General features: G+C 48.1%; 4 protein-coding genes, 1 long non-coding RNA gene and 1 pseudogene across 5 annotated transcripts; 4 read left to right on the plus strand and 2 right to left on the minus strand.

The window, feature by feature from the left end:
- The first annotated feature begins 655 nt into the window (after positions 1-655).
- Positions 656-2,063, plus strand: LOC112898948 (annotated as a pseudogene).
- Positions 2,064-2,597: 534 nt separating this feature from the next.
- Positions 2,598-3,510, plus strand: LOC112876555. The gene is made up of 3 exons (XR_003225336.1): positions 2,598-2,671; positions 2,895-2,999; positions 3,159-3,510. It is a non-coding gene; the product is annotated as an uncharacterized LOC112876555 (long non-coding RNA).
- A 585-nt stretch (positions 3,511-4,095) lies between these two features.
- LOC112901794 (mitogen-activated protein kinase kinase kinase 1-like) lies at positions 4,096-8,706 on the plus strand. The gene is made up of 9 exons (XM_025970731.1): positions 4,096-5,132; positions 5,798-5,882; positions 6,016-6,078; positions 6,425-6,582; positions 6,706-6,781; positions 6,898-6,957; positions 7,333-7,437; positions 7,832-8,053; positions 8,190-8,706. Exons 1-8 carry the CDS (start codon positions 4,294-4,296, stop codon positions 8,009-8,011), a joined length of 1,566 nt encoding a protein of 521 aa, XP_025826516.1. The 5' UTR covers positions 4,096-4,293; the 3' UTR covers positions 8,012-8,053; positions 8,190-8,706.
- A 133-nt stretch (positions 8,707-8,839) lies between these two features.
- Positions 8,840-10,675, minus strand: LOC112901810 (pentatricopeptide repeat-containing protein At1g05750, chloroplastic). Its single transcript, XM_025970732.1, has 2 exons — positions 9,069-10,675; positions 8,840-8,983 (listed from the first exon to the last, which is right to left on the minus strand). The coding sequence occupies exon 1, from the start codon at positions 10,634-10,636 to the stop codon at positions 9,146-9,148; it is 1,491 nt and encodes a 496-aa protein (XP_025826517.1). The 5' UTR covers positions 10,637-10,675; the 3' UTR covers positions 8,840-8,983; positions 9,069-9,145.
- A 291-nt stretch (positions 10,676-10,966) lies between these two features.
- LOC112878605 (protein CPR-5-like) lies at positions 10,967-14,558 on the minus strand. The gene is made up of 5 exons (XM_025942855.1): positions 14,234-14,558; positions 13,177-13,233; positions 13,056-13,091; positions 12,306-12,974; positions 10,967-12,219 (listed from the first exon to the last, which is right to left on the minus strand). The coding sequence occupies exons 1-5, from the start codon at positions 14,483-14,485 to the stop codon at positions 11,683-11,685; spliced, it is 1,551 nt and encodes a 516-aa protein (XP_025798640.1). The 5' UTR covers positions 14,486-14,558; the 3' UTR covers positions 10,967-11,682.
- Positions 14,559-20,069: 5,511 nt separating this feature from the next.
- LOC112902414 (probable WRKY transcription factor 9) lies at positions 20,070-22,754 on the plus strand. Its single transcript, XM_025971487.1, has 5 exons — positions 20,070-20,623; positions 20,767-20,910; positions 21,166-21,543; positions 21,641-21,754; positions 21,876-22,754. The coding sequence occupies exons 1-5, from the start codon at positions 20,219-20,221 to the stop codon at positions 22,509-22,511; spliced, it is 1,677 nt and encodes a 558-aa protein (XP_025827272.1). The 5' UTR covers positions 20,070-20,218; the 3' UTR covers positions 22,512-22,754.
- The last annotated feature ends 286 nt before the right edge of the window (positions 22,755-23,040 follow it).

A 23,040-nucleotide genomic window follows, 5' to 3' on the forward strand; every position in this document is an offset into this window, starting at 1 on the left:
CATGGATGGACATGGACGCCACACCATTCAGTGGCTTGCCGCCGCGCGACGGCGCCAGGCGCCAGTTTGGCGAGGTCAGGCTCAGGCCGATGCTAACTCGATCGATATCTATTTATTGTCTCGTGTGGAATCCGCCGTACTCTCTGATGATGGGAAGAGAGAGGGAGAGGAGAGAGGCGCTGCCATCACTGTGCTGCGGGCTCACTTCAATTCCGAGTAAATGTGACCGGCTGGGTCCGCTGTGCCATTCAGTTCGCTGGAGTGGATGAAGAAGAAGATATTGTTGACACGGCAGGAGGCGCAACGGCTAGTTTCCGTTTAATGGGCCAAATTCTACCTTATAGCAGCCCAGGTGGCACTTCTTTCCGAGGTCCGTACAAGCCCAATAGGTGAGTTCGACAAGATCTGCCGGGCCCTGATCAAGCACGCCGGCCTGTTTGCGTCGTGGGAGGAGATCCCACATCATCTCGTTTAGGCGGGCCGATAACATACTAGCGGAGTCAGCCCAGCACAAGCATTTAAAGGCCCATCGAATTCTTCATATTAAATTTTGCGCGAAGTCCGTGACGTGCGCTCCCAGCTGTCTCACGTCTCCCCACCTCCCGGCGCGCCACGAGGCCTCGCCGCCCTTCTACTTCTATCTCCCATCCTCATCATGCCAGCAACCCAGCTATCCAAGTCAACAAGCAAACGGGGCAGTCAGTCCCTCCTCCCGAGGAGAGACAACAAAACATGCACTCCCGGCAACGAGCCGCCGAGGCTGACGCGCCGCAACGCCACCCGGGAGTCGGCGTACGTGCCGCGGCCGGCAGGCCTGACGCGGTTCTCGCCGCCGCCGGACCAAACCGTCGCGGTCGATTCGAGTCGGGCAGATGATTCCGAATCGGAAGAAGGAGACGAGTCGGGAGCTAAGGAAGAGGAGGTTGGGGAGGTGGAGGAAACTGGAGCCGGGACTGCTGCAGTGGCGGAGGCGTCAGCTTCGAGCGTGGTAGCCGTGGTGAAGAGGAGAATCACGAATTGGACGAAGCTGGAGCTCGTGGGGGCCGGATCGTTCGGTAGGGTGTACAAGGCGGGGAGCGAGGAAGTCTTGTCTCTTTCGTATGGCTTGCCCGTTCAATGTTTGATGCAATGCTTCGTTGTACCGTGCTGTCTGGCCGCCTGCTCTCGTTTTCTGCCTAGATGGTATTTTGGGAGGATGTAATCGTGTTATCAGCAGAAATTGTATATGTTGTTCCTCATAATTGGGATACAATCGTATCCTAAACATTACCTTGTCAGGGACGGATTTATATTCGCTGTCAAAGAAGCAACGTTGATTGGTCCAGAAAGCAACGCAAAGCAAAGTGCAAGTCAGCTAGAGCAGGTAGTTTTGTCTCTTAGCATTTAATAGCTGGTCAATTTGTTTTCTTTAAACAGCTGCTCGTTTTATATGTTTAAAACCTAATTCGGTGGAAAAAGATACTAAACATGACGCACCAACTGCAAGTTTCGTCAGGGCTTTCTAGTAATATACAGCTATTTGTTTCAGTCAGCTATGATGTGTGCCACTCTGTTTGTGTCTGACTTATCACCGGGTTTACTCTGATACATATCAGTCATCATTTCAATATTTCAGGAGATCCTGCTTCTGAGCCAATTGGAGCATAAGAATATAGTACACTACTTCGGTGCCAAAAAGGTAATGATACTGATTTAGCTAATAGCCATTTGCCTCAATATGTTCCCAATCACCTCAGCACATCATTTCCTTACAAATAGCTTCATTCGGAGTTTATTTCCCTTTGTTCACTTCATATTTAATTTGTACCATAGATTTTTGAGACGTGATGCAGCACAATATTTGCATGACTGTGATGTCACCATGCACTCTTATCCTGTGAGTTTATTTCACCATTTCTGATCTGGGTTTGCTTGCAGGAAGAAACTGTGCTCAGCATTTTCCTTGAATTTGTCAGTGAAGGTTCTTTGGTATCTGTATACGAGAAGCGGCAGTTGGAAGAATCAACAGTCTCCGCATATACAAGGCAGATTCTCACTGGATTCGCTTATCTGCATCATCATAATGTAATGCATAGGTGATCAGATATCACCTATATATATTAGTTTCAGTTTCTGGGTTATTCTGATGAATAGTCAGTTCTAATGTATGTGATGATTGTATTGCAAAACCTAATTATGCCAAAATAAAAATTCAGGTCCCTGCAAATTTGTTTTACAAACTTAAATCAACGTAAAAGAAATTACTTTGTTCTTCACAGTGCTTGTTCACTATGTCTTGCCTGCAATTTATCATCAAGAACACGAGATTGTGTAGTTTCATCAACATGATTAGTCTTGCTTGCTTCCTGCTCTAGAGCTTGCTCCCATGTCAATACACCTGTTTTACAGTGAAGTATATGTTCGCATTAGTAACGGTAAAATATCGTCCAAATGCAGAGATATTAAATGTGCAAACATTTTACTTGACCTAAATGGAACCGTGAAGGTTGGAGATTTTGGACTAGCAAAGCAGGTTGTTTTCTCTCTCTCTTTTGGTTCTTTCAAGTATATGTATTTTCTAATCTTTGCTAGCAGAGCCAGTGAGACCTGAAGCTGTTTAATCCAATGCTAGATCAAAGTCTGGAAGCAGAAAAGGTCCTGTGCAGGAAGTGTATATTGGATGGCTCCTGAGGTATATGAACACCTACTCTGTAGCAGTTATGCATGCTAGCGATCTACAAGACTACAATAAAAGAAACACTATGCAAATACAGGCTGTATCTTTCCTTTTCCAAAGTAGCAAAATGTGAAAACCTGTACTTCGACCGTGCTTAGCCAATGCCTCGATCTGTTTGACTTGCTGAACTTTCTTGTATGAGCCTATGATTCCATTATGACCTTTTGACAAAATTCAGGTCATTCGCGGGACTCCATAAGGGCGTTCTGCTGATATCTGGAGCCTCGGGTGCACTGTCCTGGAGATGTTCGTACAAAGACCTCCTTATCCTGACGACAATTGGGTTAGTGGTTCTCGCAAACATTCTACCTTTTTTTCCCCCTGCAGAACATTGGTCCACAAATTGTTTTTGTTTTGTGTGCTCATGCATTCACATGGTTCAGTAGTGCTTTGCGCACGCATGCATACAAAACTCTGTAACCGCTCGACTTCCATGGATCAGGTATCAGCCTTCTACCAAATTGGTCGTGGTCAGCTCCCTACGGTCCCAAGCTCATTGCCCCTGGTGGCTCGCGAGTTCATACACAAGTGCCTCCGGGTAAACCCTGACGACCTGCACTCTGCTGACGAACTGCTGGGGCATCCATTCGTGGCGCTGCCGGATTCAGAACAGCATGTTGCCTGATCGACGTCGTCACGTTCAGAACGAGCAGGACATGAATTCGTTGCTTCAAGACTGATCCTTGCTGGAAGTTTCAGAATCGCCGTAGCATTGTCAGGTGAAGGAAAATCTATCACGCTAGATTCGGGCATGGGATTTGTAAAATGTGATTCGAGATTTCAACGTCTAGTAAATATGTATATAGACAGACAGGCACGTGACTCGACATCCATCATTGACTATTCTTTGTCGCTTTTGATTTGACGGTTCACCTCCGTGTTTGACCACGACTCGGTGGGGGCGATCGTCGCGCGCTCCCCGGTCTGACCTCCACCCGACGTCCTGATCCGTTCGCCGGCGACCGTCCGCGGACGCTTGAATTTTTTTTTTGTCTGCAGCTTCGCCGACGCGCAGCCAGAGACGGAGGCGGAGACCAGCCGGCGAGACCAGCTCGCTGGCTGACTCGAATCACAGGTCACCCCCTGGCGCTCTGGCGCCTGGTACACATACACTGCACTGGCTGCTCCACATCCTCCGGGAGTCCTGACGCGTAGGCCACGTCAACCGGTGATGTGACCGCGACCGCTCGCTTGCCCGCCAGCTGCCCGGTCGTCTCGTTCCGCCGCTCACGACGCGAGCGAGGCGCCGTGACAAAAACACGCGCGCAAGCGGCCGACCCTTTTCACTCCACACCTCTCGGCTCCCGTCACCCTCCCGCTACCCCCCAACGCAGCGACCGCACCCGCGCCGGGTCAAAAGCGCGCGCGGCACCTCCCTGTCCCAGCCTCCCAGGTCGCACGCAGCTCCGCGCTCGCACTAGCGCGGCCAAAGCCCCCTCCTCGTCAAACCCCACTCCCTGGCGCGGACGCTTTCCGCCGTGCGCCTCTGTTCCCCCCTTGCTCTGCCCTTCTCCCCACGCAAGGCCAAGCTCCGCCACCGCGCGCCGTAGCGGAGGAGCCGCCCGCCCGTCCCACCCATGGCGACGCCGCAGCGGCCGAGGCCGCGCCCGCGGCCGCAGCTGGCACGCATCAACGCGATGAGGCACTCGTCGTACCCCGGCGAGGACGAAGGCGCCGGCGACCCCGCGCCGGCCGACCTCGGCTCCGAGTTCGCGTCGCAGACCAGCTTCCGCATCCGCGGCGGCCACGGCGGCCGCGCAGAGGTCGACGACCTCTTCCGGAAGCTCGGCCTCAACGGCCCCGAGGACTTCACCATCCCCCCGGCCCTCTACGCCGCCGCCATGGCGCACATCCCAACCTCTTCCCGCAGCCGCCGCCAGTCGCTGGAGGATTCCCTGGGCCGGGGCGCCGAGGGTTCAGCGCCGCAGGAGCTTCCGGAAATATCTGGACGGGACGCCATGGTCGCAGCGAGACTGGAGGCAGTCGTGGAGGGTGAGCAAGCTGTGCTGGCCACTAAAGTAGTCCAACCAGAGGCCGTTGAAGTTTCTGCTCGATTTTACAAAGAGCCTGAAGCTGAAACAGGCAACAGAGTGATCGAATCGGAGACAGCGCAAGTTTCCCGACGAGAGGTTGCCGCCGTGGTGAAGTTGGGGAATGCAGAAATAGAGAAGGGGAAGGGTGATCCGGTCAAGGTGGATCAGTTGCGAGTGGAGAGAACAAAAGCGGTGGTTGTCGAGGCGCCAAGGGAGACTACGGGTGCTCTGGTTCAAGTTGTAGCAGAGTCAACTTCTCGTGACATTGAGCATTGGATCTCGCCATCGCCACACAGGCGGTTTAAGAGAACCATTACGACTTGGATCAAGGGAGAGCATCTCGGAAGTGGATCGTTTGGGTCAGTGTACGAGGCCATCAGCGAGTAAGTTTGGATCTGCCTACTTCACATTTGTAATGCTGTATTTTTTTTATATCATAATTAACTGGGACAGAGGGAACAAAGGAAGAACAGCTATAGTTTTGCTCTGCTGAATAGATGTATTGCTAAAAGCCTAAAACTGTGGTTTTAGTTTGGACTACTTGGGAGCTTCTAGTGAAAAACAGTTTACCCATATTTTGCCATCGATGTCGTACTCATTTTAGGCATGCTAATAGTTGGCTGACGTTCAGATGAAAATATGATTAGGCATCAGTTTTCAGAAGACCCTGAGACAGTGAGTCAAGTCTTCGTTTTGGACTTTAGTCTATCCTGGCATTTTCGTTCGAGGAATAAAAAAACGAATCTATCCTGACATTTCATGCAGAGTCTTGTGTTCCATCTGTGCTTTCATGTCATTAGGTTTCTCTGTGCCAAAAACGACATGTTAGTTTTAGATGATCATTGTATTAGATTGATATGGCTATATCAATGTTTCGATAGGTTTGACAATCCTTTAGAAACTCCAGACTTCACAATTTTTTATGATTCAAACCCAATGCAATCAGTTATGCTATTTGGTGTGAATAAAATTCAGAATGTTTGAATGAACCCAAACATTTTCAGCAACTCACTGTTTGAAGGACTGACTTCTAACATTTCTTTTACAGTGATGGATTTTTCTTTGCTGTCAAGGAGGTATCCTTAATGGATCAGGGACTCAACGCAAAGCAGCGCATTCTGCAGCTTGAGCATGTGAGTAATGGATTATGCATGCTTGAGAATGATGCCCGTTATTCTGATTCAAACGATATGTTTCTCAATCAACCATTATTTTCTTGACTTCCGCTGATGATAGTCAATTTCTTTCTTTCTTTCTCTGTTTCAGGAGATATCTCTCTTGAGTCGTTTGGAGCATGAAAATATAGTACAGTATTTTGGAACAGATAAGGTAATTTCCTCATTGCAGTGGTTATGAAGTTCCTTCTCAGAATAAATCTATTACAACAATAAAAAAAATCCTGTATTTTCTGTTGTATACTTTTTTTTAGAAACCCGCCAACAGCTTTGCTGTCCAGCATGTATTAATAGAGGAGAAGAGTAAAAAATTTACAAAAATTCAGGGAGAAAAACAGAAACAAAATGTAGAGTCCACATCTGTTGCATACTAAGATTTTCCCCATGTGGTGATTGCTCTGTTGTATTCGGTCTCATGCTGTTTTCATGCCAAATGCTATCTCCAAATATGGGCAGTTGTCCATCATGAAAATCTTTTTCGTGGGCTGAATGTCTTGCAGGAAGGTGGGAAATTATATATTTTCCTTGAACTTGTTACTCAAGGATCGTTGGCAGCTTTATATCAAAAATACCATTTACAAGATTCACAAGTCTCAGCATACACAAGGCAGATTCTGAATGGTTTGCTCTATCTACATCAGCGGAATGTTCTGCATAGGTGAGTTAGGAGAATTAGAATGCTATTTGATTGTCTGCTTTAGATCCTTTTCGATTCCCAAGTATTTACTCACGTTTAATTTTTCTGGCTATTGAGTATGCTCTTCTTCCCCTATGTTACCAGAGATATCAAATGTGCGAATATCCTAGTTGATGCATGTGGGCTGGTCAAATTGGCAGATTTTGGACTTGCGAAGGAGGTATTCACCGTAACATTCTAAACACCCTAAGATGTCAAATTGGCAGATTTTGGACTTGCGAATATATGTTCTGCATCTACATGTTGTACTGATTCTTTCTAATCTGCATTTGCAAGATGTCAATTTTGAGCCAGGCAAGATCTAGCAAGGGAACTGTCTTCTGGATGGCCCCTGAGGTTAGTCTGTGTAGTTGTGTTGTGCTGTTTCTACATCTCAGTGGTCCTGCATGTTGTATTCTTAAAACAATCCAGAATACAAATCTAAGTAACTCAAGTAGAGATTGCTTACAAATATCCTGGGTGTTTCAACCTTAATAGTTTCAGTAGTTCAGTTACTTGACAACGGCAAGTGTCTCAAGTTCGATACTTCATGAGCTGGCTTTCGAAAATCAAACCAGATAGTTGTAACTGAAAAGCAACTATAATTATGAGCACTGTGACAAAAAAAATTGTGATAGTACTTCAAGCTGTTATTTTTCGTTGTCACAAAATGTTACTTTAATAAAATTTGGTCTCGCAAGTTGTGCGACCTAATATTTTGGGCATTTTCAGGTTGCTAAGGCTAAGCCACATGGACCACCAGCAGACATATGGAGTCTTGGCTGCACAGTTTTGGAGATGCTGACAGGCAAAGTTCCATACCCTGATATGGAATGGGTGAGTGTCTGTGCCTTCTTAGTTTCCTGCTACAGCATTAAGAATTCTCTAACTAGAAATACACTGTAATTTAAAGTTTTAAACACTGAAATACATGAACGGTGTGCATGTGACCAAATTCAGAAAGAAAGAAGATCCATGGCTACCTTTCCTGGTTTATGGATTTGTTGTTCTATTTATGATATATATAGTGGACCAAAACAGTAGTAGTAGTCTTATTAAAAATGATTCATTCCATTGTTTTCATGAGAAAAATTATGAATGATATGCACAAATAGCAGATCTGTGTTCTCTGTATTTCAGTATTTGCAAATTTTATTATCATCTGTTCTTCTGTTGGTAGAAAATCTATACTTTCGCGGTGTATGATGCAGAATTTTCTTCTGTTTTGCAGACACACGCTTTGCTTAAAATTGGTAGGGGAATACCACCAGAAATTCCTAATAAATTATCGGAAGATGCACGTGATTTCATAAAGAAGTGTGTTCAAGCAAATCCAAATGACCGTCCATCTGCTGCTCAGCTATTGGAGCACCCTTTTGTACAGAGACCGCTACAACATTATGGCGCCTGATGTGCTCCTTTGTTGCTAACAGATTCGATAGTACATAAACTGGTAAGTCTTCCACCATCCTCTTAAATAGAAAGGTTAACTTAATAATTAGGATGCTGTGGTCACCTCTAACTTATCACTCAATATAAGATGTAGCTGAATTTGCTAGAACTAATGGTTTTTTTTGTGCATTTTATAGATTTAATTTGCATGTCAAAGCTGGTGCTGATAATAATGATGACCCCTTGGCCTTAATTCCGAGAATGGTTCCTCAATCTGAAGTCATCCCTTGCTCACTGTACCATTTTCATGCTTGATAGTTTATGGGAGATTTAAAATTATTTTCAATCCGGTAAGCACATCCAGGCACCTGGAAGCAATTATGTGGGATGTAAATGTAATGTGGGCATTCCATGTTCGGTTGAAGATGGCTGATATAAGTGATTCTTTTCAAGCTTGTTGGGTTTTTACACCATGTTCCTATGGCTATTCCAGCTTAGTTGGCATGAAGATAAACTAGGGAAATGGCTTAAAATGTGTGTTGGTGGCATCTTGCTACCACAGGTTGGTTGCACACCACCAAGAGCGGCTCCTTTCATGTACGTCCTAATATCTGGCAGATCCAGTGTTTACTAGTATTTGACATTTTGGCCAAACGGGAAATCACACTGTTAGATCAAAAGCGAATCGGGCAGTGTAATGCAGCTGTCGCTCAACGCTCGCATATCGTGTTCTGTTTGTGGCCACTTCTGCATGCCTGTACAGCTCAAATTTTTATTTTCTGCTGATGTTCAGAAAGCGTCCATAATTACAGTGACTGTAGCCGATCATATATGTCTAAGTGCCACATAAAAGCAACATGCATTGTCTATATTGATTCAGCTCATCAAATTCGGATCAAAATTACTGAAATCAATTGAGCTTCTTGTGTGCTGTACATGCTGAATCCATTCATAATGACTAGGTGACGATGGGCAATCACACTGGGCTAACAACAGCTGAATGCACTGAGAAACAATACAACACTTCTTGCTGATCTACAGCAGATGTTCTAACACTTTTTACACAGAGAATACCCCACAGGCAAAATGATGAACCCTGTGGTGATGCCTGCAGAAGCCTTGCATCTTCCACATTCTTGAAGTTCTCAGCAGCTCAATCCCCGTCGAAGCAGCTGCCTCCATGCTCATCATAATCATACATCTCTTGCCTGAGCAACCCAAGCATCTGGCCAATCTCTTCGGCCTGCGGATGAGACCGATCGCCAGACACGAACTCGTGCACGTCGCCGTTGAGGTCGACGGCGCTGTACCCTGGCCGTTTCTTCAGTCCGCGCGCCTTCATCAAGGTCCGGACCTTACCGGCGCCATCCCACTTTCCCACAGCCGCGTAGATGTTGGACAGCAGCACGTAGTTGGCATCGCCCCCAGGGTCCAGTTCGAGGAGGTGCTGCATCAGCTGCTCCGCCATCTCCAGGTCCCCGTGCATCCGACAGCCCGCGAGGAGCGCCCCGAGCACCACCTCATTGGGTCGCATCGGCATGGTCTCCACCACACACATCGCCTCGTCGAGCCTCCCGGCACGGCCGAGCAGGTCGACCACGCACCCGTAGTGCTCCATCCGCGCAGTGACGCCGTACTGTGTTGTCATGAGGTCGTAGTACCTCAGCCCCTGCTCGGTGAGGCCGGCGTGGCTGCAGGCCGTGAGCACGCCGGTGAGTGTCACCGCGTCTGGCTTGAACCCCTGCCTCCGCATCTCCTCGAAGAGCTCGATCGCGTCTGTGCACCGGCCATTGGCAGCGAACCCGACGATCATGGAGTTCCAAGAAACCACCGTCCGCTTCCTCAGGGAGCGGAACACCTGGGCCGCAAGCTCCGCCTGTCCGCATCGCGCGTACATGTCGATCAGCGAGTTGGCGACGCGGACATTGCGCTCCAGCCCCTGCCTGACCACGAGCCGGTGCACCCACATCCCGAGCCCGAGCGCGCCGACCTCGGCGCACGCGGAGAGGACGGCTATCAACGTGACGTAGTCCGGCTCGATGCCGTCCAGCAGCATGGCACGGAAGCAGTCGATGGCCTCGTCGTGGCGCCCGTTCTTGACGCAGCCGTCGATGAGCGCCGTCCACGAGACCTTATCCGGTTCGGGCAATCCGTCAAACACCTCGACAGCGGTGTCCACGAGGCAGTTGCGCATGAGCCCGGAGATCATGGTGTTGTAGGTGACGACGGAGCGGATGGGCATTGAGTCGAACAGCTGGAGCGCGAGGTGCGGGAGGCGGGACGCGAGGTAGAACCGCACGAGGCAGGTGGAGAGGAGGAGGTGGGAAGGGAAAAGCTTGAGCGCGTGGGCGTGGAGCGAAAGCGCCAAGGGGCGGGCGAGCGGGGAGGACGGCGAGTCGGCACAGGCGGACAGGACGGTAAGGAGCGTGATGTCGTTGGGGGCCGGCGCGGCGGGGGACAAGAGCATGGCGGAGAGCGCCGCGGCCGCCGCCGGTAGGTCGCCCTGCCGCGCCGCGCGCGCGATGGCAGACGTCCAGGAGACGACGTCTCGCTCCCGCGGCGAGCGTGCGCGTGCGCGGCGGGGCTTCGGGGTGGGGCGCGGGGGTGTGGGGATGGCAAGAGACGGAGCGGCGGACACCGCCATGAGCTTCTGGCTGAGAAGCCTCCGGCTGGCACACCAAGCCTTTGCTCAGGGTCTTGCTGACGTTTTTTTCATTTTGGCGGTTACCACTACTAAAAAAATCTCTTCGGTCAAACACAACCTATTAAGTAATTTTTTAACATAAAATAGTTAAGCTTAGAACATTGCAGAATTTTAGATAATGAGTTCTATTGCGGTATGCATTCAATAACCTTACAAAATTATATTGCTGTGAAAGCATTCTCAAGAGAATTTAAACATCCATAAAACTATTCACCGTAAAAATATTTCGACTGCTCTCATTCTTAACGCTACTTGTTCCGAAAGAGAACATTGCACAAACATAAGCAAATTCCATTGAAGAACCGGTACACATAATTGATCAACGTGGCAGCAGATACAACTCTTTACAGATTTACATAATTGTACATCACTGCTATGTACAAAACAAATCTGAATGATGTGTGCAAATAAACAGAAATGACACATGGAGCTTGTAAGCTTCCCTTTACAACATGCATGCATGTGAGAAACTATGTACAAGCAGCACTTTGATGTGGATTGGATTCTGATGGAAGGAAAGACTGCATCTTATGGTAGACTGACGGATGAAATTACATCATACGTACAGATTCCAATCACCGAGGACAAAAGGGCCACAAAAAGGGGCAATGAAATTGCAGACTTATAATATAATTCAAGCTTGCCTGGTGACAAGAAGTTACATAATGAAATGAAGTATCTTGCTCCTGATATCAGTGGCAATGCACAAAGGAGCACAATTACCACATCCTGATCCATCTGATGTTTCGCTACAAGGCAAGAACGTTTTCCTTTCAAGCCAATAAGTTTGTCTAGGTACCCGAGGTTTGAGCACAAAAGGAAGTCAAACAAAATAGCTTTCCTCCTTGTTATCCTGAAATCCAATTCATATATGTTTCACTTGGACAACAGTGGGCAAATCCTCTCCACCTCCACAAAATAGATTTGAGCTTACAAATATCTACCAGGTTTCCTATCATGCCCATAACGACACCTAATCTCAACAGTCAATCCTCAATGTTACTTCCACTGAGTATGGACACTACATATTGAATTGCAAGTTCTATCCAGTCTGACAGAGGTGCAAATGGCAGCAAACCAGCCAAGCATGGCAGAATAAGTGACACCAAAACATAAAATGCATATCGGCGAGCCCAATATGGTAAACGAACAGCCTTGGTGCTGTTTGTCACAGAAATAGGACCATAGAGCATCCGATGTAAAACAGATGGCCGAATGTTTCCAAGTAAATGGATGAAGCAAAGGGCCTCCCAGAATACAAGCCATATATTTCCATCCCCACCCAGTGTGTCGACACATTTCCTTCCAAACCAACCACAAACAACTCCCAATAACATACCGTTGAACGTTATTGGCATGTTTGGTCCAGTCATTGCAGAACGCTGGAATATCAACCAAGCGATTAATAGGATCATCAAAACTCCAAATGATATCCTCGCCGATGCTATTAAATTGCATTTGAAAATCAGAAACCCTGAGTTGAAAGCTGACACTGAACTTGGCATCCACCAAGATGTATACTCCTGCAAAAAAAGGGGGACATGATATGAGTTTCTCACCAACGGAATTTGCTAGAAGCTAATTTGTAATGGAATATTGTGGCACATACCCTTGAAGCAGCTGCACAAGCTGAAGTAACAGCAGTTATCCGCTGGTACGAGTAAATATATGTCCCATATCCAAAACAGGCAGACATGAGTACCACAGCGGTAAGAAGCATATCTATAAGCTTCCTGAGCAGTTCTGCATGCCTTGTATCCTCTCTTTGAGTCTTAAATTTCTCCTCTTTGAAAGAGGCTCTCTCAAATCCCACACGAATTTTAACCTTCTCTAACTCATTTGAGTCGGAGCTGAGAGCTAACTGAGATTCCCTCAATTGCAATTCTCGCATAGTAAGTCCTATTTCAAGTTTCTTGAGCTCATTTGAACGAGCTTGCTCATTGACAGATCTTTCGAATACACCCAGAACATGCTGATCAATTCCTGGAGCAGATCCACTGCGAGTAAGGTGAACCAGCTGATGATTGACACCCGCATGAAGAATGATCTGATTATCCATGGAACTCAAGGGTGAGTCTTTCTGGACATCATGTATCCAACTTTGTGAATCAGCACCACTCAACTTGATTTCAGATACATAATCACCACCTTGGTAAGAACATTGAGGTATATCTTGTTCATAGACAGGTGTCTCATTGATAAGGTGGAGGGTTCTCAATGTACTACCAAATGATTTTTCAAAGTTTCTCATGAAAATCTCGAATCTGTCACCATAAATCTACAGCACAACATTAGTCAGAGATAAGAAGCTTATGGGAAGTGGAAAATGAGTAGTGAACAAGAACTGGCCTGCTCATACATTTTTCAAGGACTCCTTCACAGCGGAGATACACATCTGCATCCAGATTTGGTGTGAGTTTTGTTCCAATAAACCATAATCATCTACAGGAAGACTAAAGATAAGTAGATAACATGTGTACCTTTGAGAGGACATCAGGCTGTAAACTTCTTCCAGAACCACTGCACCTATTCAGAACCTGTAATAGATTCGCCTAATTATTTTTTGAAAATTACACAATTTAAGTTATTGACGGAATGTGCTTCCTCCTAGAAAACCTAGATAAGTATCAAACATGTAGGCACGCTCTATCAATTAGGTTATGGGATGTTCTTATCTAGGCACCTCAATATCAGCTAGCAAGCAAGGGCATTCAAAATCACAGAATTTACAGAAAAGAATCATGGTTAACCATAGAATCCGCCAAGCCAAACAGAACTGGTGTGTAGGCCAGAATTTAAAATCGATACATCATGTTCCCAGTGGATCCTTAGGATATCCATCCCCTAATGAGATAGCTAGCTTCACAGGGTACACATGGCATGTTTTCCATGATTGAACAACAAAAGGAAATGACCCTTTTCTGTGGACTGAGGAAGAGCAATAGGATTTGAACTCGCCAAAATGCCTACGCTTTTCCCCCTGTAGGAACTGAATTGTTAAAAATGCTTACACATTCTCTTGATTCCCGACGAGGTCTCCCTTCCCCCAAGTAAAATTTTAACATCAAAATAATATTATCCCAATTTTCACAGAACAAAACGACTTTTTTAGCTCAGAAGAAGCCGGAGATTTAAATAACAAAAATGACCTTTTTCCACCGAACCACATTAAAGACCAGAGCAATAGTTTGATCATTCAAATAACTACAATTCAATGATCCCCGCTTGAATGGCAGGGGAATAAGGATTTAGCCACAACCATACCAAACAATTGCTTAATGTATATCCAAAAACCTCGTCTAAACGGAAGTGCCAAATGTCAATGAACATTTGATCGCAAGATAGCGCTAACTCTTAAGACTAAAAGCACATGAAATTAAGCTTCAGAGCAGGAGCCTTTGCAGGCTCACCATTCCTAATCTAACGTCCACCCAAAGATGGCAGCGAACAAGCAAGACCCGCAGTCCGCACGCGGAGCGTGAAAATTGAATCTTTGGGTCGCCGGGGAACCAACAGGAGAAAGAGGCCGAGAATCACCTGGGCAAGCACCGCCGCGAAGGACATCCCGAGGGGCAGCGCGATGTCCTGCACGCTTCCGTCACCGGCGCCGCCCTTATTGCAGCTCCCCCCTCCCCTGACTGCCACCCGCCGCCGCCGCCGCAGGTGCACCCCCTTGTGCAGCCGAAACCGGGAGTCGGAGCCGCCGTACGACGAGGCGGACGACGCCGACGAGGGCGGCCCGCCGGCCTCCGAGCAGCCCGAGCCGGCGGCGGTATGGGCCCCGTCCATACGGGAAGGGGCCCGCGGGGCAGAGGGCGGGGGCGTAGGGTTTATTGAGTCCAGCCGTGCGCGAAGCACCGGCACGATTGTTTTGTTGCGGCCGCGTCAGCGTTTGTTTCACGGCGGGGTGGGGTCTCTCGTCGGCCGTCTCTTTAACGGGAGGAGAGGCCCGCGTATGAAACGGAAGCGGGGACGGCGAGACGGCCAAGCTAGCCGTTGAAGCAACCGCAAAAAGGAAACTCTGGTGAACTTGCGTGTTCCGTGGGACATGGATTCGTTCGTTGCTTTCCTTGTAAAATCCTTGACGACATACCACGCTGTTTCCTGATGAAAACGTGCTAGTAGTATCGACGAAGTTTGACGGCTGAATTGAGATTTGGAGATAGACCCTGAACTGCTCAGGCAGGGTAAATTACTCCTGACTGGCAGGCTCATTTGGGCCTTGTGCACGGTTAGATGGGCCGAGCCCGTTTCGCAACACATATCTGCCGCTCGCTCAGCTGCCCGCCCACAAACGGAAAGCATGCAAGCCCGGCCCGGTTCCCCACGCCAGGACGCACGGCCCAGTGCAGAAACAGTCGCGTTGGGTCCATTCTCCTGTTCTCGGGGGTGGGGGCAGTCGGAAGCATAAATAAATGGCAACGGATAAAATTCGTGCGGATAATAATTTTGTAAATTCGTATCCGCGTACTAAAATCTGTGCCGCACCCGCGTCCGTAACCCGCCACGGGCACGAAACGACACCCGTAACCGCTATCCACGGATATCCGCGTACCCGCGGGGCACGCCCATGTACCCGCAAGTTTTAGAAAATCAAGCATACATTACAGATAAATATTATTTATTTAAGAAAAATAAATAAATCTGTGCAAATGAACTAGTCTCATACATGAATACATGATACATCACACATTAACATAAACAAAATCATACAACTATACGAGTCAGTGTTCAAAACCATTATTACATAAAAAGTCCAATTGAGTTTGCAGGTTTGGCGGGTTTACGATGTAGATATTATTTTTTCAAACCCGTTAGCAGATATCCGTCGGATTTAAGGTTGTGCCCGCGCCCGCGGATAAATGCAAACCCGTATCCGCACCTGTCGGATTTGCTATCTGCGGGCACACGGATATTTTATACGGATTGCCATCTTTTAGCCCGACGCCCTCGCCCTCGCCATGATTCTCCCTCTCCCCTGCTCGTGCGCGCGGTCGGCCGGCCGGCCGCCCTCTGTCGATTATCCCGTGCTCTCGAGTGCCCACCTGCCCGGCGGTGGGCGCGTGGTGCCGTCCGTGGCCCGTGTTCTCACCAAGCTGGAGGCGCTAGCGCTGCTCTTCGATCGGTGTCTCTTCTCAGTCAAGCTGTCGTCATCCGATCGATCTGAGCAGGCAATCCGCAGGTAAAACAGCCCGGTTTCAAAGCAAGGCCTCCTGGTTGGCCCGGTGCGTCATCAGGTCCACTCCTCTCTCTCCGTCTCGGACGCAGCCATGGCACACACCACTGATCTGAGACTAGACGGACGGAGTGCACGCTAGAGAGCAGGAGGTTGCTATCCTATTCGTCCTACGCCCGCAGCCTAGGGGCCGGTAGCAGCAGTGCAAGCGTGCTGATGATGCCGACGCACATGGCGATATCTTCGGAACCCTCGGGCAGCAGGCACTGTGCCTCGGACGGGGTTATTAATAACTAGTGCCCCGGCCCGTAGGCTAAACAAGGGTCAAACCCCGGCTCGCCTCGATGCGATCGAGCCCGGGTAGACGTTTACCTCGCACGTCTACTCATGCCGCATCTCCGACGTCACCCTCTCTCAGCTCTCGGACCGATCGACGATGAACCCTAGCTTAGCTACCTACTAATCCGATCGATCCAGTTAGTTGTTGCGGTTCGCGCGCGCGAACCAGATCCGAATCGGCGCTCCAACTCATGGCGAACCGACGTCATAAATGGAGACCGGATCGATCACGAGGCCCACTTGCGATTAGATACACAGGAGGAGGGGGATCACGGATCAAGGGGCTTAGATGATCCGGCGCCCGGCCGGCAGTAAGATTCAAGGGCGACCAGCAGTGGCCATGGCCAATGACCAGCCGTACACGTTCCCCAGCTGCAGCAGGGATGGGGAGAGAGATGCGAGGAGCTCTCCGCTCTCTGCACGTGAGCGTTCGCGGCGGCTGTGGCATAGAGTATTAGGCTGTCTCCGCCTTCTAGACCGTTCTCTGCCCTATACGTAGAGAAGATTTCATTCTCTATTTCTCCAGCAGCGTTCTCTAAATGGTCCTCTAAAATAGAGAACGTTACAGGTTTCCTCTATATATAGAGATTCTCTTTCCTCTTCTCTATTTTTTCTTTACGTTTTAAATACTGAATTAAATAAAAATAAAATATGTCCATAGCATTTGAGGTATGATAAATACGTACGTACAAAAATTTAGAACAAAATACGTTTCTAATATAGTGTTTAATGTATAGAGAACGAGATTTAGAGAATGTTGTTGGAGAGAAATGAGATATAGAGAAGATAATCTTATAGAGAATTTTATAAATGAAGGATATAGAGAACGACGGTTGGAGATAGCCGATCACCACCGTGGCGTGGAGATAGCCATGGCAGGCTTTTGCATTGATCCAGCAGAGTTCAAGTTGAACCCTGTTTGTTTACGCATCGGGTGCCGAGCGCTCCATCGAGAGGTTGGCCATGGACCCATGGTGGGATAAGATGTCTGGATGATCGACGGATGGGACGGGAACGTGTATACGTGTCGCGTCTCAAGAACACGCAGGACCCTGTCCTCTGGCTAGCTAGCTAGGGTGTGTTCCGTGCTTTGTTTTGCTCGTAAACTAATCTCGATCTGTCACTGCAAGCTGCCAGTGTGTGATCGTAAAACCAAGCTAACTAGGTTCAGTCTTGTCAGCGATCTGGAAACGTGTACGTGTAGGTAGTATCTTGTGAGAGTTAACGCTAAGCTCAAAATTGCTACCCCCTTATCCCCATGGAAATTCAGGACCAGATCAAGGATCGGAAATGGTCTGAGTCAAGCATTCCACCGCAAAAGACCCGTGCAAGTAAGTATGAATCCAGCACGGGTCTCTCATGGAATGATCAGCAACTCGACAAAACCAGAGGTGACTATCTACTCCATCTCCGACTAGAAAATTGTCACCCGGCATTCACCGTCAAGAAAGGGCAAATCAAGAGGGCGTCCACGACTCCTGCATGCGCACGCATCGCAGGTGTAGCATGCGTACGCGAAAAAAAAAACAAATTGATTGTTTACCGTGCTGGAAAAATGACGAGTGTGTATGGCGCTGATTAATACGGGTCGATCTAGAATCCGATTGCCACGTGAAAGGATCCGTGGAAAATTCCAAGATTGGAAAACGGCCCAATGAGCAGCGGTCGTCGCCGGCCGTGACGCCGAAAAGTTGGAAAACGGCTAGGGCGGAGAGAAGATTGCATCCCCTATACAGTAAAGACCCGAGTGATGCATGTGTGTGTACACACAAAATTATGGAAAAACATAGCTTTTTGGAGGGGGAAAAAACTGTGGAGGTAGTTAAGAAGACTGGATGTTTGTGTGAAATAGAGGATATCGGGTCGCACCGTGTGCGCAATTGCTCCTACTTAAAATGAGAAGAGGCCAAGTAGAGATGATCCAGAATTTCTCATGTACTCCTGGTTGTTGAACTTATTGTTTCCGACAAGATGATTGGTCTAGGCTAAGCAAATTCCACCGGTCGGAATGATATGTATGCCATTATTTCCAACCTGTATTTCCGAACGGAAGGAGTAATTACAAAATGAAGGATATAAGGGAGTTGAAAGGATCACTATAGTAGATCGTCAACGGAGCCTTGGATAGAAGAAAAGATATTTCTTGATAATTATTAACTCTAAAATATTATGATAAACCGCTGGATCTTGAAGCCTTGTTGGTGCCGTACGGGATTCCTCCACCGAAGAGCTGGTGTTTTTTTTCCCTAACAAAAGCGGGTTACTATATTTTCATGCGCAAGTCAGAGGTGTTGCAGTAAGGTTTTATCCTAATTAGCTGCGTGATTGTGTACACAGGAGGAATACATTTATGCTGCCGGCGTTAATAAAAATAACCTTGAGATCTATTTCAAGTCCATGGTCCACAAGGAACAGGTTAGCCAGTTTTTGGTTCCAACAACCAGTTGACCTTCAATCATCATGAGGAAAGCATAAAGAGGGAAAAGAAAAACATGATCAGATCGAAGGTGTAGTTTATTATGGAGGAGAGTGTAGTTGATCATAAAACTAATGCACAAAAATTCTCAGTGAAATTCTGTGGCCCAAGCAAGTTGACCCAAGATTCTGTATGTTTGGCTGCAACTAGCTAAGCCTGAATGCCTTGTGTTTATTACTTGGGCACTGAAATGGCTACTGCATGACAGGATGCAGACGATGGCGTGCCAGGAGTCAACGCGTTGCAGAGGTCTGAGTAACAAATTAAGACATCGAAGCAAGAATAGAAAAGCTGTGGATCACAAAGCCTTAGGAAAACAAAATGGCCACGCCTTAACTAGTTTCCTTTCTCTAAACCATTTCGGACTTTGCTAGGTTTACATACAAGCGACCGTACCCCAGGTCGATCGTCTGCATTTCTTAACACCGAAGGCCTGCAATCACAATATTTTCTTATTTCAGAAGGCACTGGAGTATTTCAGCAAATATCTTACTTTTACTAATTGGAAGCCATCTAGGATACTAAGCAGATATAAAAAATAGAGAAATCTATTGCAACTAGATAATGATAAATATATATTTTAGAGTATGTGTTAGAATATTTAATAGATGAAAAAGGACGTGAGATAGATAATTATAATTATCAGTTTATATTAATTCTTATTAGCCTGTGTGGGAGCATAGGTTGATAGGCTAGTATATTCAAATGCATGTTGCATTTCTTTATTCTTATTCTGATGAAGCCTGTACAGCTAGCTATATATACCTCTCTTCTCCATCGAAATTATTAACACTGCATGAACCACTGGGACGACACTAAACTATTGTGACATATGACAAAATAAGTTCGAATATAGCCAGCTCTCTGATAAGCTACAGCACTGAAAGTTGACATGCAGATGCATGCTTTTATAAAACCTGTGCTACATACATGCTAGCCTACAATTTGATCTGTTCTGTCCTAAGATAAATGGGGAGAAACTTAAGGTGGGTGATGATAGCAACGTCAGCCCTGATCGATCGATCAGAGAAATTCCAAAGAGTTGACCTAGGCTCCATACAACACCAACCCTTGGCGTTGGAAGCGCTCCTCGCATCACATGACGGAGCCCCCACTTGACTGGGTATCCTTGTCATTTGGATCACACCACCGTGCGCTGCACAACCCTTCAAATTAATCGGCCATCGCCATTGCTCATGCATCGCCCTATTGACTTGTGGAAACCGGATGCCCTGTGTGTGGCTGACATGTGTGCCCCGGGCAGATAAATTTTGGTAGGCCGTGTGTGTATGCAGCCATGTACTACCAAGGCAGGAAGGCTAGCTATTTGTTGAATAGGAAATGACATGAGATAATAGGAGATTGAGAGAGGAGTCTCCCCTCCTCATTGCCTCTTTAATACGTCTTAGACACCCGGACATTGACTTGGATGCCTCGGGAGAAGCAGCATTAGGATTTAAGACCGCTCCTCCTTTTAGCTGTACAGAGAGACAAAGGTACACAAGCTAACCAGATAGCAGAGGTCAAGAGCATGTCATCCAAGAAGAAGAGGGCGGCGATAGATCTTTCCCTAGAGGCGGAGAGGAGGGAAGAAGACGACCGCAGCGGCGGCGATCGCCGGGACAAGGATGCCCGGGTGGACAAGGAGGAGGAACAGTTCAAAGAGCAAAAAGAGGCACCCAATAAAGAGGAAACCGGCGGCGAGGAGAAGGTAGTTGAAGTGGTTGTAGACCAAGGAGGAGACGGCACCAAAGAGGAGATCAAAAATAGGACTCAACAAGGAGAGGAGATGGAGGAGGACAAGCAATCAGAAGAAGACGGCAGCGGCGACGACGAGAGCGATGGGGCCGGAACTCGTGCGGACGACGACAAGCTCGTGGCGGTAGAGGACTCCGGCGACGGCGATGGGGACCATACAACCATGGTGCAAGACGAGGTAAGCACCGTAGTAAAGCTTAATCTGCAACGGCTTTACTAGCTAGATGCACTATAGTTATTCCTGAAGAGCAAACGTAGTAGTAGATTTGGGTGTTCATCTTGTTTCCTCTGTACACATGACATGCGTGTATATTTCTTCAGGTGAGCGCGATGCAGGAGGAGATGGAGAAGATGAAGGAGGAGAACCGGATGCTCCGGCGAGTCGTCGACCGGACCGTGCGTGACTACTACGAGCTGCAGATGAAGCTAGCTGCTTACCAGCAGCAACCGGCAGATGAGCCTAAGGTAATAGGAGCAGCTAATAATAATGATCCGAAGCTTACTAACCAATTTATCTTATTTTTAGCTAGGGTGTTATCCAATTAGCCTACGATTCTACCCCATGTTGCAGCTAGCTAGCTAGCGGTAATCTCGTGCACGCCTTTTATAAGTCTCTCCCACGTGACACACCATAATTACCATGTCAATTTCTTTGATCAGTCACTCAAGCTCCTTGTCATTTGAATTCGTGATTTGATTTCTAATCCTACGCGCGCGCAGGAGCCCGAGGTGTTCCTCACCCTCGGCGCCACAGCCGGCTTCCCGGAGCCGAAGCGCAAGGAGCAAGCCGCGCGGCGGCCGTCGGTGGGGAGCGACGACACGGACGACGGCAAGGAGGACCTTGGGCTGTCCCTGAGCCTGCGAGCGTCGTCGTCGTACGAGGAGGAGAAGCTGCAGGAAGCAGCGCGCGACTTTGAAGGCGGCGCCTCCGTGGCCGGCGCCGACGGTAAGGCCAAGGGCTACGCGCTGCTGGAGAGCAGCAAGCTCGGTGCGCCGGCCGCCGGCGACCTTGCCGCGGCCGGGATCACGAGCCAGAGCGTCAACCCCGCCAACCGCAAAACTAGGGTTTCCGTGCGCGTCCGCTGCCAAGGCCCCACTGTAAGACACATGCTGCTGCCGCAACTGACCAAGTTATTGCTACCTGCCTGCTTCATGATTTCACGCCCAAATTGAGGAGAAATCCGTGTTCGTGCAGATGAACGACGGGTGCCAATGGAGGAAGTACGGGCAGAAGGTCGCCAAGGGCAACCCGTGCCCGAGAGCCTACTACCGGTGCACCGTCGCGCCGGGCTGCCCGGTGCGCAAGCAGGTAACTAAATTTTTGCCACGTCAGCGCATGTAGTCTGCTAGATTTCGTTGCACCGGCTGCTTCGAATCAATAATTCAGAATGTGTGTGCATGGGTTGATTTGTGATGGCGCACGCGTGCAGGTGCAGCGATGCCTGGAGGACATGTCGATCCTGGTGACCACGTACGAGGGCACGCACAACCACCCGCTCCCCGTCGGCGCCACCGCCATGGCGTCCACGACCTCCGCTGCGGCCACATTCATGCTGCTCTCCAGCACCAGCTCCTCCTCGTCCATCTCCGAGGCCGGCGGCGGCTCGGCCGCGCCTCCCTACCTCAGCCCCTACCTGCTCAACTCCACCTCCCACCATTCCTCCGCTTCACCGTTGCTCACCACGCCATCGTCAGTGCCCAGCGTCCCTGGCGCTGCCAGTGGCATGAACCTGTTCGGGCACTCGCCCATGCTAGCTCAGCATCATGCACCGCATCTCAAGTACCCGTGGTCATCATCGGACTCTTCACATGGCAGTGGTGGTGGTGGTCTGGCAGGGAGCAAGAGGCCGTTTTGGAGCACCGGCGGCGACGACAAGGCGGCAACATTGCCCGACAATGTCAGCGCCGTCATGTCAGACCCGAGTAAGTTCTCGGTGGCGATCGCCGCCGCGATCAACAGTTTCATGGGGAAAGACGGGCAGGTGATGAGCAGCAAGGACGGGGAGAGTAGCAGCAGCAAGAGTAGTAACAAGTGGGGGGTGGTTGAATCACTTCCACCTCCGTGACTGCTAGTCAGTACTCAGTAGTAAGACACGGGGGCTAGATGACTGTGGAAAATCAAGGGGTTCGTAATTGTTGTGTGTAACAAATCGATCAAGATAGGGCAGGCAAACACAAATTGGAGAAATTTTTTGGGCCATTGCTTGTAATCATTTTTCAGGTTTCTCTTTTGAAACAGGTCAATTGCAATTGTTGTTAACTGTAAAATTACAATATTTGCATGGTTATAGCAAGCTCATTCAAGACTAGTGTAACAATGTGCGCTTTTACAGTATGCATGGCTAGTATAACTACGCATCTTAAATTAAGAGGTATGAAATACCGAATACATAGGACTTCATATTGCAAATGTGTAAACTAAAATTAGAGATCTCTCAAAATAATAATCTCAAACTAATCTTACATGATATATTCATATTTATAATTGACGACATGTTAGAAAAATATATAGAGACCGCAAGGATTATTAATTACATATAGATGTTCTCGGTTGTGTTCATCTTCTTTATTAATTTTAACCAGTTTATGTCAAAA

The sequence above is a fragment of the Panicum hallii genome, chromosome 1 (genome assembly GCF_002211085.1).
Source record: "Panicum hallii strain FIL2 chromosome 1, PHallii_v3.1, whole genome shotgun sequence".
NCBI classification, from domain to species: domain Eukaryota; kingdom Viridiplantae; phylum Streptophyta; class Magnoliopsida; order Poales; family Poaceae; genus Panicum; species Panicum hallii.

Coding starts and splice junctions, on each gene's coding strand:
- LOC112901794 (XM_025970731.1), top strand. CDS start 4,294: ATGGCGACGCCGCAGCGGCCGAGGCCGCGCCCGCGGCCGCAGCTGGCA. Junction 6,079..6,424: donor AGTATTTTGGAACAGATAAG/GTAATTTCCTCA, acceptor AATGTCTTGCAG/GAAGGTGGGAAATTATATAT. Junction 6,782..6,897: donor ATTTTGGACTTGCGAAGGAG/GTATTCACCGTA, acceptor TGCATTTGCAAG/ATGTCAATTTTGAGCCAGGC.
- LOC112901810 (XM_025970732.1), bottom strand. CDS start 10,636: ATGGCGGTGTCCGCCGCTCCGTCTCTTGCCATCCCCACACCCCCGCGC.
- LOC112878605 (XM_025942855.1), bottom strand. CDS start 14,485: ATGGACGGGGCCCATACCGCCGCCGGCTCGGGCTGCTCGGAGGCCGGC. Junction 13,092..13,176: donor AGCCTGATGTCCTCTCAAAG/GTACACATGTTA, acceptor ATCTGGATGCAG/ATGTGTATCTCCGCTGTGAA. Junction 12,975..13,055: donor TGAAGGAGTCCTTGAAAAAT/GTATGAGCAGGC, acceptor GTTGTGCTGTAG/ATTTATGGTGACAGATTCGA.
- LOC112902414 (XM_025971487.1), top strand. CDS start 20,219: ATGTCATCCAAGAAGAAGAGGGCGGCGATAGATCTTTCCCTAGAGGCG. Junction 20,624..20,766: donor CAACCATGGTGCAAGACGAG/GTAAGCACCGTA, acceptor ATATTTCTTCAG/GTGAGCGCGATGCAGGAGGA. Junction 21,755..21,875: donor GCTGCCCGGTGCGCAAGCAG/GTAACTAAATTT, acceptor GCACGCGTGCAG/GTGCAGCGATGCCTGGAGGA.